This window comes from Ochotona princeps, chromosome 8 (assembly GCF_030435755.1).
Source record: "Ochotona princeps isolate mOchPri1 chromosome 8, mOchPri1.hap1, whole genome shotgun sequence".
NCBI classification, from domain to species: domain Eukaryota; kingdom Metazoa; phylum Chordata; class Mammalia; order Lagomorpha; family Ochotonidae; genus Ochotona; species Ochotona princeps.
In genome coordinates, this window is record NC_080839.1 from 71,407,897 (window position 1) to 71,422,703 (window position 14,807).

Below are 14,807 nucleotides of genomic sequence, written 5' to 3' on the forward strand. Positions count from 1 at the left end.
GTGCGGGCGCCGGGTAAGCAGAAAAAGCTAAGTTTCGGAGGAGAGAGAAGCCCTAATTTCTTGCGACATGGAGCAAGATTTCCTGAAGGGAGAGGCTTCTCGGCCCGGGCCGCTCAGGTCATACAAGCCATTGAGCTACAGCAAGGGTCCCCCGGGAGTATGGTGTTCGCAGGTTTTGGAAGTCAAAGAGGGCTCTGATGGAAAAAAAAAAAATCAACTTTCTATCCCTGGAGGCCAGAGATCCGCTCCGAGGACGTTGTGGGGGAAGACGGCGGAGCGTGCGGGACAGGTTCCCGCTGCACATCGCACAGGGCGCGCCCCGCGTGTGTGGAGATGGAGAGGGGCAGGCTCGCGTCCGGGAGAGCCGAGCCGGGTTCCGGCGTGGACAGCCATGGGTCCCTGTGGGAAGCAGGGGTGCCTAGTCTGGGTCCCGCCGCTCCTCCGGCAGGGCGCGAGTTCGCGTCCAGATCTCCCATATTAGGGAAGCTGCCCGGGGCGGAGGCCCAGACCCGCCAGGTCGCTCCTCACCGGACCTCCCCAGGAAGCCCCGCGGGACTTACCCGGACACCCCTTCCTCCTGGGCGCGGGTTGGTGTGAATCCTAACTTTGGCCAAAAGTCCTCCTTCCCTTTTCCCTACTCAAGTCAGGAAATGCTTAGAAACCATTCGGAGCGCGCGCTTCCCGTCCGGAGGCCCCGCCTCTTCCGGGAAGCGACTGCGGGCGCGCCCCTCCCGCGGCCGGGCCGGCGGGCGCATGCGCGGACCTGTTGCCGGGGACGCGCCGCTCTCTGGCCTTTCGCCTCCCGCGCCGTCGCGCCGCGCGCGTGCCTGCCCGCTTCCCGCGCCCGCGCAGGGGCGATTCCGGGGCGCCCAATCCGCGCTCGGCGCACGCGCGGGCAGAGTCCGGGGGCGCAGGCGCGGAGCGTCCGGCGGTGGGCGCCGGGGCAGCGGGGCCGCTGTCTCCTCGGGCGGCGAGCGCGCGGTTCCCGGCGGGTCAACGGCTGCCGGCCGAGGCCGAGGCGCCCCGGTCTGTCGGCGGAGATTTCGACTTGTTGGAGGTAGGGCGAGGGCGCGCGCGTTCCCCGTCCCCGGCCGCTGCCCCCGCACCCCGCCGGGTCGCGGCCGTCCTCCGGGGCCCGCACGGGAGCGGCCCGGTCGGCGGCTCGGGGCTGCGCCGCGGGACACTCGGGTGGCGGCGCGGGCCGCTGGCTGCCGGCTCCGGGAGCCCGGAGGAGGTGAGGGGGTCCGCGGGCAGCACACGGGCAGCAGCTCAAGTTTAACGCGGGCAGGCAGATGTCACTGCAAGTCCCAGCAGTGGTGGGGAAGAACGCCCACCGACCCATCACCCATCTGGAGAGAGTGGTGATGGATGTTATGCTTTCCCCGTGGTTTGTTGTGGGAGTGACCTACCTGGTCTGGTGGGGTGGGGAGGATTCCCGATGGAGAATTGCCCAAAATTGTTCTGTAAGGGCAGACAGAGCCCGGGGCTGTAGGACCAGCTGGGCTGCAGGTGACACGGTGAGAATTCCTAGAAAGAGTGGCTGCGACAAGTGACTGAACACTTACTACTGGGTGTGTGTGTGTGTGTGTAGACCTGGCTACTGAAAGTGCTGTAAAGATGAGCCATTCTGTAATGCATCTTCAAAGGAAAAACAAAAATTCCCATTCCCTGGCTTTTGGGTGTCTGCTGTGTCGTTCTAAAAAATATGCAGGAGCAGGGGTCTGCTGGTAACTTCCTTGAAGATATGAGTGAATGGAAGGAACCTATTAGAATGTCCGCTTAGATCAGCTTAATACAGAGCGGTAAGGTAACCTTGTAATGTATATTCACAATTTCTTTTTCCAAATACGTACAAGTGCAAAAAACAAAATGCTTTGAGAGCTACTCTAATGTTGTTTAAAAAACATGTTTTTGTTTCAGATAGAAGCAATTGTGTAACCTAGGCAGATTGGTACCACTTTTTTTTTTTGCGGGGGGTGGGGTCCCACCTCTCTTTAAGTTTCATTTCTGAAAGTTGAAAGCGGTAACAGTGTCCAATATACTGAATTCTTAAATGTGTCTACAGAGAGAGGAGGAAAATTTAACAGCTCTCTCTGTGATGAAGGTATTATTAGTGTAAAGATAAGGACAAATTACATATTAAAAGTTGGTGATGAGAATGGAGTTGACCAGCGCTTTGTCTACACAGTTTTATGCACGCACTGCTGAAGATCTGACTGTCGCTCAGAGACCTACAATGAGGAAAACGATGAAACCTCTTTGTGGCTCACTTTCAAGAGCTGGCAGATAATTCAAACTTCGCTTTATGAGTGTGCATGATGTCTAAGACAGAACGGAACGCCACGGCGCAGGCTGGTGAGCCCACTTGCCTGAGGGTCAGGTGCAGTGCCTCTTAGTAGTAACGTGGTGACAGCCTGGCTGAACTCCCTGTGTCTTCCCAGGAATCCCAGAGGCGCTTTCGCTGCTGCCTGAGTATCGTGGGAATGCTCTGTTTCGTATTTTTTTTTCTTTCTTTCTAAGATTGATTTTACTTGAAAGTCAGAGCTGTAGAGAGGTGGAGACAGATAGATGGTCTTTCTCCTGCCTTACGTCCCAAATGGCAGCTACTGCTGGAACTGGCTGATTTGGAAGCCAGGTGCCAGAAGCTTCTTTCTGGTCATCTATGTGGGTAGAGGGGTGCAACCACTCAGGCAGTGTTGTGCTGCCATCCTAGGCATGTGAGCAAGAAGCCGGATTTAAAGTGGAGCAGTCAGGATTTGAACCTGTGCCCACATGGGCTGCTGGTGCTGCAGACAGTGGCTTTACTTGCTGTGCCACAGTGCTGGCCTCAGTATCAGTGTTTTCAAACAAAGAAATTTATTATCTGTCCTCTGCCTTGTTGTACTTGTTCTGTTCACCTTAGAGCAGCAAATGCAAAATAAGGTTGAAATGCAGAATAAGGTTGTACAGAGCCGGCCCAAAAGTTTTGTTTACTTTTAGTGGGAATATTAGAGGGACACAGAATGGTTTCTGTAGTGTTTGTTAGAGGTAGATGACAAAAACCAGTATCTGTGAAAAACTACCAGGTAAACGTGGTCGTGGTGTCTGTGGGAAGCTGGCATTGAAGAAAGCTGTCCTGGGGTTAGACTCTGGGCTCCCCTAGACTAGCAGCTCTAAGCCTTCCTAAAGCCGGAGCTCGGCCACAGCCTCCCCTTCCCTTCTGCCTACCTCAGTTTCCTGTTGTGAAATGTTGAAGATCAAAGGAAGTCACATGTGTTTTTAAGGCTTACTTTTTTAAGCAGGTGTTAGCTTCACTCACCGGTTTTTGACCTCAGCTTGGAAATCCGTCGGTGGTTTCCAGCCCCGGTGTCCCCGTGGAGCTTGTGGCCGGCTGCGCGTGCTCTAGGACTGGAATGTGGTGCCCTTCCTGCCCTGGCACCGGCCCCTCAGTGCTCAGTTCGCACAGGAAGCTCTGTGCCTTGTACTGCCCACTTTGTTGATCGGGTTTACTCAACTAAATGTGTGTATTTTTTTTTTAAGATTTATTCATTTTTTTTATTACAGCCAGATATACACAGAGGAGGAGAGACAGAGAGGAAGATCCTCCGTCCGATGATTCACTCCCCAAGTGAGCCGCAACGGGCCGGTGCGCGCCGATCCGAAGCCGGGAACCTGGAACCTCCTCCGGGTCTCCCACGCGGGTGCAGTGTCCCAATGCATTGGGCTGCCCTCAACTGCTTTCCCAGGCCACAAGCAGGGAGCTGGATGGGAAGTGGAGCTGCCGGGATTAGAACCGGCACCCATATGGGATCCCTGGGGCTTTCAAGGCGAGGACTTTAGCCGCTAGGCCACGCCGCCGGGCCCTAAATGTGTGTATTTTGAATCTAGTGAATTTCCTTTGATTTCATGATATATCCTAGAAGATGTAGTTATTTAACTCACTGTATTAAAATGAGTCTGTTGTGTTGGGAGGGGTGGAATTAAATTGAGATAAGGCCCAGATCCAGTGTAACAGTTAAAAGTAAAAATAAAATGTGTTTGGTTGTGAAATTAGGTAACTCTGATTCCCTTTAGCCTGTTATTATTGTTAGTGGGAGTTACAAGTTCCTTAACACTTAGATTGATAGATTTGATGTAATCCTATTGAAACACATTTGATTTCTCTCATGTTTCTTATGTACCTCAATATTGTAAAGAACTTTTAGTTCAGGATTTTTTTTTTTTTTTTTTAGTTTTTCTCATTCTAATGGAGTTTATTTCTTGTAAAGGAGAATTGATGTGTTCCTAGCTGATAATATTTTATCGTAAATAAGTTCATATTAAAAAGCAGTTTTCAGTGGTTTTAACATGTTGAGACTCTCCAGAACTTGAAACTAACTGTTGGGAAAATCCGTCCTCATTAAATAGATGTTTGTGAAGATCCATCTTCCTTAGGCACAGTGATTCCTGTATTAAAAGGCAACATCCCTGAGTGTTTGTTAGATGTAAGTTGCCTTGGCAACCTGACAGCAGACTGCACACCCGCGCCTGTTCCGTGGTCCTGGCCTCTGTGTAGCAAGGCGTGGCCAGCATCCCGGCATCTCGTGTGCCTTAGAAGATGCTCGTGGATCTTCCTCATTGTTCTCCCTGAAAAAATGTTGTTTTATAAATGCTTGATTTGCGGACGTTTGGGGTTTTTTGAAGAAATTAAAAATGTACTTTCAGTTTTATTTATAAGCCGTATATTATGTGATTATAGCTGAAATTGTGCTTTGGTCTAAGCCAGGTTTGCTTTGTTGTTTTCACTGAACTGCCGCTTTCACAGCCCTCTGACTGGAGTGCCTGCTCTCAGCTGCTTTTCCCTGTCTCGTCCCTGTTGGTGTTGCCTGGTTGCTGGCTTCTCTGGGTCTGTTATTAGTCAACTTTGTGTTACTGTGTTGAAATGTCTGAAGAGGTCAGTTGAGCTACAAGAGGTTGTTTTGACCCAGGGTCCTGGTGGTTCACAGTTTGTACAGGCCACGTTGGTTTGGGCTTTGGGGATGTCGTTCCTGCAGGCGAGTCCTAGCTTGGCACAGGCATCACGCATCTCATGGCAGGTGACAAGGAGCACGTGTGACTGTGTTCCCCTTCCTGCTGACCAGGCCACCAGGATTGCATCATGGGAGCTCCATCTCAGGGCTTGAACAGTCTCACCATGTCCCAGAGATCCCACCTGTACTGACCATAATTGGAATTTGTGTCCTTTTAAGTACCATCAACAAAAGACTTTGGGGACCATATTCTTGCATGATTTTGGGGAATAAATTGTGCTCAAGCCATAATATAAAGTCTTGGATTTTCCAGGAAAAGTGGAAACTGAACTCGCCTTTGTGTCACTCCTTCAGTGTACAGTGCTCGGGTGCTTTGAGCTCTTCTTGGTAACTTGCAGTCTTTAAATGTTGATTTTACCTGCATTGTCCGAAGTTTGAGTTCAGAAGAGCAGTAGTAAAAAGGACACAGATTGCGTTTGCCTGGCTGCTGTTTGCACCTGGGCTTTAGGGGAGGGGGTAGAACCAGAGTTCGGAGCCCGTGCTGGCCTTCTCTCTGCTGTATAGTTCCAGGAGTAAGCACTGAACTCTCCTTACTAAGGAAGGCAGCATTAGGGAACTCTGGATCTTACTGCGTGAAAGGCATGGCGACAGCAAGGACTTTATATAAGTAGTGATTTTGTGTAGTGAACTTCAAGCTTTAAAAGCAAAATGTTTTGGAAAATAAAGTTATAAAAATTATTCAGAAAGATACAGTTTACCCAGAAAAACTGGTTGGTATACTACAAGGAAATTGAGATGGTTTTATAAGATTTATGATAATCTTCATGTTTAAAACGGTTCAAGTGTAGATCCTTCAAAATGTTGTTAATATTTTGCTGTAAGAAGTAATTTGAGGGCCTGACACGGTAGCCTTGCACTAAAGTCCTTGCTTGAACGTGCCAGGATGCCATAAGGGTGCCAGTTCTAATCCCGGCAGCCCCACTTCCCATCCAGCTCCCTGCTTGTGGCCTGGGAAAGCAGTCGAGGATGGCCCAAAGCCTTGGAACCCTGCGCCCACTTGGGATACCTGGAGGAAGTTCCTGGCTCCTGGCTTCAGATCAGTGCAGTACCGGCCGTTGCGCTCACTTGGGGAGTGAATCATCGGACCGAAGAGTTTCCTCTCTGTCTTTCCTCCTCTCTGTATATCTGACTTTGCAATAAAAATAAAAATAAATCTTAAAAAAAAAAGTAATTTGACAGACTACCAGTTCACTTAATGAAGTTTGCATTGTTTTAATTGCCAAGCCTGATAAAACTGATTGGCCCAGCAGTTCTGTCCATGGTGAGTTTGGAAGGCAGTCGATTAGAAAATGGAGCATCGTGTTGAATGCCTGCCTCCCTGCCTTTTTCTTCCTCATATTCCTTCTTCACAGTTCCTATCCTACATCTGTGTCTCAGCTTTGTGGTTTTTTTTTTTTGTTTGTTTTGTTTTGTTTTGTTTTTTAGGGGCTGCCAGGATTAGAACCGGCGCCCATAGGGACCCCGGCATATGCAAGGTGAGGACTTTTGGCCAACAGGCTACCGCGCTGGGTCCTCAGCTTCGTGTTTTTTATAACATTGTTCCCAGGGCCTTTTTTCCCTGCCTGTACACTACAGCCTGGGTTTTCTGGCTTGGTACACAGTGCTGCCATCTCTTGGTAAGGACTCACTCGAATCCTTCAACCTAAATTGATAGAGAAAACCTCATTCAGCCCAGTGTAGTTGTGGGGGATGAGAGGGTGGGGCGTGTGGTTTAGGATTTGGGTGTTACATCGGTGAGCCCAGGAGTACTTCTCACTGTAGTTTAGATTTTATATTGTAAGTCAGACATTTTTCTCTCCTTTTATTTGGCAAATAATTACTAGATGCCTATCATTTTAGATTTTAAATATATTTTGTGGAAGGTGAAAGCAACAGAGTAATCACAAAGCTTAATTTGTTTTTATTTTGTTTTGTTGAAGATTTATTTATTTGAAAAGCAGCTTGAGAGAAGAATCTTCTGTCTGCGGATTCACTCCCCAAATGTCAGCAACAACTAAGACGGGGCCAGGCTCACGTCCGAGGCCGGCCCTCCGTGTGGGTCTCCCTCGCAGGTGGTGGGACCCCGCGGATGTGGGCCCGCATCCTTCATCTGCTGCTTAGCAGGAGACGGAGCAGATGAAGCACACGCCCCAGAACCCATCCCGCAGATTGGATGTCACTCACATAGCCTGTCAGCTTTCACTGCGGGGACTTAGTAATATGTATTTGTTAGCAAAGCTTTCTGCAATTTTAGCCGCTAGGCCACGCCGCCGGGGAAAGCTTTCTGCAATTTTAGCCGTTAACTTTCTAGGTTCAAATTTTACTTATATGGGGATAAGTTAAGACCATAAACATGGAGGTTTTTTTTTTAAGATTTATTTTTAAATTTTTACTGGAAAGTCAGATATACAGAGAGGAGGAGAGACAAAGAGTTCCGTCCAATGATTCACTGCCCGAGTGGCTGCAATGGCCAGAGCTGAGCTGATCTGAAGCCTCTTCCAGGTCTGCCACGTGGGCGCAGGGTCCCAAGGCCTTGGGCGGTCTTCGACCTCTTTCCCAGGCCACAAGCAGGGAGCTGGATGGGAAGTGGGGCTGCGGGGATTAGAACCAGCCCCCATGTGGGATCCCGGTGCACACAAGGTGAGAATTTTAGCTGCAAGGCTACCACGCCAGACCCTGGACTATTTCTTTAAGGAACAGTTATTATTTACTTGGCAAGTGCTTCAAAATAGGCTTCTTTGGGAAAATAATGTGCTTAGGTGTTACTTATAACTGTCGAAGTGGGGTGGTGGTGCTATGATAATAACAAGAACTCCTTTACCATCTGTTAGTTGTTCTAGGACGAGACACCTGCTGTACCACTCAGATCACCTTGTGGAGTTGAGGAGTCGGAGCATCAGGTGCTCTGACATCAGGAAGCTCCTGGCCAGGAGGAACTGAGCAAGTCAGCTGTGCAGAACACGCAGAGCAGCTGTTGAAGCTACACAGCCTTGCCGTCTGTCTGTGGTGGGGCTCCCAGGGCTCACCGGGCTAGAATCAGTGCCAGGAGGCTGTGCTCCTTTCTGGAGTCTTGGCGGGAGCAAGGGAGCGGGATCTCTTTCCTGGCACTCTGCAGTGTTTATAGATTCATGACTCATTGGTCCTGTGTTCAGGAGAGAAAACTTTGATTTACTTTTTCGGTGTACAAATATGTGAACAAAATATTTAAGATTGAATAAGCTTCGTGTGTAGTTTGAGTTGACTGTGTAAGAATGGTCATTATGAATGTTATCCTCATTGTTACTGTCCATCCTTGTTCAGACCTAATGGCCAAAAGAAAGGAAGAACATTTCCTCTCTCCAGAAAATGCCAAAAGACCCAGACAGGAGGATGTGGACAACTGCGAGCCAGATGACGATGAGGAGGAGTGCGCAGGCTCTTTGACTAATGGCACCTCTACCTTGGTAAGTGGAAGCTAACACGCTTGTGCCTTGCACTGACTAGTTTCTCAGGTCTGTTTCCTGTCATTGTTGTCATTCAGAATTGGAAGGCCAGGCCATGTGGTAGTTTGTAAGAGCCAGTCTGGATGGCCACATCCCTTGGTGGCGTTCCTGGGTTCCAGTCCCACTCCCCTTCCCGAGAGGCAGCGGGAGAAGGCACTCTTGCTCCCAGCAGGAAAAGCTGGATTGCATTTCTGGCTCCTGCCTTTGGCCTGCTCCTGTCCCCGCTGCCGTGGCCATTTGGAAACTGAACCAGAGTTTGAAAGATCTTTGCCTGTCTCTGTCTTTCCACTAAATTAAAGTGAACAATAAAATTAAGTGATATATCACGTGAAATAGCCTCTTTTACTCTTGAAGCTTATGTGGTTAGGACAATCAGTAGAGAAAATAATGAAAGAAGAATTGGGTCTTTAATTCGACAGGCCTCTTGTAAGACCACCAAAGGGGAATAAAGGGAACAGAAACAAATTGCCAGGAATAGAATGAAAGGATGCACCCAGTGAAAATCAGAAGTGTAAGTCGCATTAACCGTTCTGCACACATAAACGTGACAGTGTGGGAAGCTTGACCAGTTTAGTTGATTTGAATATTTCCACAACTACTGAGAAAGTTTAGTTCAGGTTTGAAAGCTTCTAAAATGAAGTCTCCAGCCCTCCAAGTTTTTGTGTTTTTTAAAGATTTTTGTATTTTTACTTGAAAGAGTTAACCAAGGTGGGAAGAGAGAGAGAGAGAAGAGAATATGAGAATACCCATTATCTGCTGGGTTACTCTTCAAATGGTTGTGATGGCTGGAGCTGGGCCAATCTGAATCCAGGAGCTAGGAGCTTCTTTGTGGTCTTGCACGTGGGTGCAGGGACCCGAGGCTCTTGAGTTACTCTCTGTTGCTTTCCCAGGCCACAAGCTGGGAGCTGAATCTGAAGTAGAACAGCCGAGACTGGTGCCCAGATGGGATGCTGGCACTGCAGATGGAGGATCAATCCTTTGGCCACCAAGGTCACTGTAGACCCTGCCGGTTTTACTGGTGAATTTTCCCAAACATTTTAACATGAACTCACATGCATTCCTCGGTCCTTTTCCAAGAACAGGGAAAGAAGAAATGCTTTTGATTTCGTTATCTTGATATGAACTCCCAAAAGCCAAGCATACAAATTCAAATGCCTCATTAGTATAGGTGCAGACATTCTAAACAAAATATATCAAATAAACTTGAAATTCAGTATATAAAAGAATTACCCCCTGAACAAATGGATTTATTTTAACAAAGCAAGCCTGAGTTTCTGAAAGTCGGTGCAGTTCAGTGTACTATAGCTAAAGAAGAAAACTGGTATGATTGTATCTCTGGATATAGTGAAAGTCTTTGACAAAATTCAATACCTATTTGAGATTACAAGGTCCCAGGAAAATAGCAGAGAGCAACTTCCTCAGTTTGATAAGCAGCATTGTCGGGAAGACCTGGATGTAACATATTATAATGGTGAAAGAATGTGTAATGTTCACTGAGATCAGGAACACAGCACAGGGTGTCTGCTTTCATCACTGTTGTTAGGGGCAGTGTGAGGACTCATAGTTAATGCAGAGGAAGAGGGAAAAGATAAACAGACATTGCAGAAGAAAGTGAAACTGCCCTTATTTGCACATGACCCTCATCTGTGTAGCAAGTTTCAGGGATTCCGCAGAAAATTCTTAGATTTATAGGTGCATTCAGTACATTCAGTCAAGTTAAAGCATACAAAATAAACATTTTTAAAAACTGTACATACTGGCATTGAATACATGTACATGAAAATTTGGAATACAGTAGGCTTTTACAGTTACTCAAAAGAATGCTTTAGGCAAATTTGTGTCAAGATACCATCAGTGACATTGCAGCCCAAATGCCGGCAGGGTTATGCAGTGACACACCCTCGTCCATCATGGGGAATGCGAGGTGGTGTAGCCACCTTGTGGACAGCGTGTAGGGAAGTAGACAGACTGACCAACAGTCCAGAGATTATGCTCTAGACTTGAAAACTAGCGTGCTTGCGAAAACTTGCATGTGGAGGTTTATCGCAGCTTTATTCGTAACTTCTAAAACTTGGAAGAAACAAAGATGCCCTTTAGTAAGCCAAAGGATAAAGAAACTGTGGTGTGTCTAGACAATGGTGCATTTTTCAGCATCAATAAGAACTGAGCTATCAAGCCTTAAAAGCAGATGGAGGAAATGAAAATGCCTTTCATTGTGTAAAAGAAGCAAAATTGAAAAGGCTGCCTACTGTCTAATTTCAATTCTGACATTCTAGGAAAGCCAAAACTGTGGACTTGAAATGCCAGTGATCACCAAGGGGTAGAGAAGGCAGGGATTGAGGGACAGAACACAGGTGGCTTTTTGTTTGTTTTGTTGTTGGTGGTGGTGCAAAAGAAATATGCTGTGTGATCTTTTTATGATCAGATATATGTCTTTATAGAGTTGTACAAATTCAAAGAATGTGCAGCGGCCAGAGTGAAGCTTAATAGGATAAGTATGTACTTACCGTGGTAATGGGTGAGTGTAGGTTCATTGGCTGTGACCAGTGGGCCACTCTGCTAGGAGAGTTTGACAAGAGGGGAAGCTGTGTGTGTATGTTTGGGGAGATGGTATTTGGGAAATCTCACTGAATTTGTGAACCTAGATCTGCTGTAAAAATAGTTTAAGAAAAATGAAAGCATGCTCAGTTTTAAATCTAACAAAACATGTTCAGGACTTTTATGCCGGAAACTAACCAGTGTTGATGAATGGAATCAATGAAGAGCCAAATAAATGGGGAGACTTACTTACAGACTTGAAAGATTCAGCAGAGAAAGAAAATATTACTTTCCAAGAATAACACATAGGTTTAAGTGCATTTTTCCATCAAAACCCAGCAAGATCATATATATATATGGGGAGAAACATCTTCTACCATTTATGTGGAAAGGAAAGGCAACTGAAATATCTAACAGAATATTGAAATGTCTTCCACTTTCAAGACCTGTTAGATGAGTATAGCTGTAATACTCAAGGTCACGTGAGGTTGATACTGGGAAGGCTGCCTGGATCACTGGGGCAGAACTAGCATCCATTCTGAGGAGGGCAGGAGGCTCACACACACAGAGAACCTAGTTTTTGTAAACTTGCACATGCAGTCCAGTGCAAGGGAAGGCAGCCTGTTCGTCAAATCGTGTTGAAATGTATTGGAACAATTATACACCAATGAGCAAAAAAAGCGAACCTTGACTGAGGTCTTATCTTACATAAAAATTAAATCAAAGTTGAGCATCGGTTATAAGACTGTAAAATCATCAGAAATAAGTGTAAGAGACATTCTTGGTTATAGACAGAGTTAAAAACTTAACAGTTTGGATTTCATTAAAATTGAAGAAGTTACAAGTGTGCAAAAAGACGCAAGATACCAGGTTTTTGTCTTAAAAAAAATGTGTTTTGCTCTTAGATGTCCGTTTATGTAATAGATAACTGTGAGATAGTGAATTTAGTGTTCTAGTAATGGCTAGATTGTCAGTTTCCAGGGATGTTTTAAGATGAAATGCTGTGTTTCATAGAAATTTTTAAAAAGATTTATTCATTGATTTGAAAGGCAGAGTTACAGAGAGTGAGAGACAGACAGGTGACCCATCTGCTGGTTCACTGTCCAAATGGCTGCAAAAAATGGCGCTGTAGCAGCTGCACCACATGGGAAACAAGCACTTAGGCCATCTTCTGTTACTTTCCCAGTTGCACTAACAGGGAGCTGGATCAGAAGTGAAGCAACTGTGATTTGAACCGGTGGCCCATGTGGGATGCCTGTACTGCAGGAGACAGCTTAACGCGCTGTGCCACAGTACTGAACCCACAGAGAAAAATTTTCTGTCGGTAGTTCTCAACCAGAAATGATTTTGTCTTCTCGGTGCTTAGGAACATTTGGCAATTGTCTGGATATATTTTTGGTGGACATAACTGGTGGGGACAGACATGTCCATCACTGACTGGCATCTAATTGATACAGAGATGCTGCTAACCATTACATATTGCATGGGTGGCAAGCCCCTACCCTAGGAAGCATTTTTTTTTGTTTTGAACGTAATGTCGATATTGTCCGTAGTAAGAAACCTAGTGATATACTTTCAGAATCCTTTAAAGATTGTTGAATGAGTGCTGATTGATAGAATGTTCATCTTGTTCATTGAAGTAACCGTTATTCTCTCCTTGTAACTTATGTTAAACTCCTGGTCTTCCTCCTGCCTGCAAATGATTACAGAGAATGAATTAGTTTTCCAATTGTTTTTTATTAATAGACTGCAGCAGAAGTTGGAATAATTGAAAGTATTCAGCTAAAAAACTTCATGTGCCATTCGATGCTTGGACCTTTTAAATTTGGTTCTAATGTTAACTTTGTCGTTGGTAACAATGGAAGTAAGTGCCTTTGCCCTCATTTAACTGTGGTACTCTGAGATTGTAATGCATTTGCTTCTTGGAATGGTTGATAGTTAACTTGTAGCACTGATAAATATTTGGTCGATAAATTTTTGTGTTTACAGATACTTATAATATTTTCTTTCAGTCTGTGCTGAATTAATTCCCGCATATTATTTAAGCAACATGGAAAAATATTTCCTACTTGTATTCTAGATTTACACTGGATCTTATACCATTGAGATTGAGATTGAAACAAGCCTGTGTCTTACCTCAGCTTAGCTTTGTAAACGAGAGACTTGGGGATCCAAACATGAAAGGACCTAGCAGTTCTCACCTTAGTGGTCAATGAAAGCTTCAAGTGGAGGTGCTGTTTATGCTGGGGCTCAAATGAAAATTAAGGATTCTTTAAATCTCACTGACAAATAAGAAATAGATATTCCTAGGCAAACATCGCTCATCAGCCAGTTTGGGGGATCAGAAGCGTACATGTGTGGGGAATGGTGCATGAACGTGTTTGCTTTCCATCGTGCGGTGCGATGCAGGGAGGGTGGAAGCTGGCACAGAGCACCTGCTAAGATGATGATGATGTATTGGATTTGAATGTCATAATGAAGACTTTGGAGTTTTATTCTAATATCACTAGGTAGCCAATTGAAGGTTTTGAGCGAAGGGCTGACATGTAAGGTTTATGAAGCACTGCCGTGTTACAGAGATGGGTTAGCAGAGAGTAGAAGGAGCTGCTGATCTTCTGTGTTTGTTATGGAAAAAAGAAGTAACATCTTAGAAAGGTACAAAATGAAGAATGACCAAATCAAGAATAGTAATTGAAGGAGCGGGAATTAAGGGAGACAGGAAAGTATAGTTAGCATAGAGTTGTACCTAGGAAATACATGAAATTTGTTTCCTTTGATTAGTAAAAATGTGAAAATTAAAAACTCAATATATTACATTAGGACATCAGAAAGTAACTACCAGTTAACCCATAATACAAGAAAAATTATATGAGCTAAGTGTATGCATGTTGGTAAACGGGCTAGGACGACACAATGAGTTTCAAGTTATCACAGTCACCTTTCTCACTTCAGTAAAGTGGCAAAAGTTTGATTACACAATACACTGTGTTTCTCATAGTGGTAGCTAAATATTTCATGAAATATGCAGCTACTTTTATTAAGCTTTCTGTTTTGACACCAAAAGATAATTATAACTGCATTTTTGCATTTCAGTGTGAGAATAATTCTTTTAGGAATATTTTGCAACCAGTTGTAGGAGTTGTCTTTTTCTTTTGTCTGAATGAGTGTGACTTTTTCAACACCTGTTTCTTTAGGTGGGAAGAGTGCAGTGCTCACAGCTCTTATAGTTGGTCTTGGTGGAAAAGCAGTTGCTACTAACAGAGGATCTTCTTTAAAAGGTTTTGTCAAAGACGGACAGAAGTAAGTGTTTGGTTTCTACATATACTTTTTTCTTTTCAGCAAGAGGCAGCTATTTCCGTTTCCCAGTTCATACAGACAGAGCTGGGGTGGAACAGGCGTCCCAGCACAGGAGCGGTTTATCGTATTTTGCTTGCCTTTCTGCTCCTTGTTGCCTGCCTGGCCCGCTGTTGCCTGTTACTCTCTCTACACAGCTAGCTGGTACAGCCTCTTTCCAAGTGCCTGCCCACCTATACATATCTTTCCGGAAGAAAGGGAAGTGATACTTTTGTTTAAAGCACTATTTAAAAAGCTTACGTGTTTCTGGCTAACATAAACGAGCATCAGCGAGGCCATGTTGATGTGATGAGATGAGAGTGAAGTTAGTGATCATTCAGTGTATCCCTGAGCTAAGAATTCCACAAAAGCATTTCACTCTGCTTCTGGTTTGATGTCCTGTAATCGGTGGATTGCCAGTATGTTT

At 45.5% G+C, this 14,807-nt stretch overlaps 1 protein-coding gene across 3 annotated transcripts in view; it reads left to right on the plus strand.

Annotated features, from left to right (window-relative positions):
* Positions 1-821: 821 nt before the first annotated feature.
* Positions 822-14,807, plus strand: part of SMC6 (structural maintenance of chromosomes 6) — a 72,140-nt gene continuing 58,154 nt past the window's right edge. Inside the window, exons 1-5 of one of the 3 annotated variants that reach the window (XM_058668251.1) lie at positions 941-1,057; positions 6,474-6,523; positions 8,328-8,470; positions 12,794-12,911; positions 14,242-14,347. In XM_058668251.1, the coding sequence (XP_058524234.1) occupies positions 6,517-6,523; positions 8,328-8,470; positions 12,794-12,911; positions 14,242-14,347 (374 nt within the window). In that variant the 5' untranslated portion in view covers positions 941-1,057; positions 6,474-6,516. Of the gene's footprint in view, positions 1,058-6,473; positions 6,524-8,233; positions 8,471-12,793; positions 12,912-14,241; positions 14,348-14,807 lie in introns of those variants that run through there. The other 2 variants (XM_058668250.1, XM_004582849.3) reach the window with 2 other exon arrangements.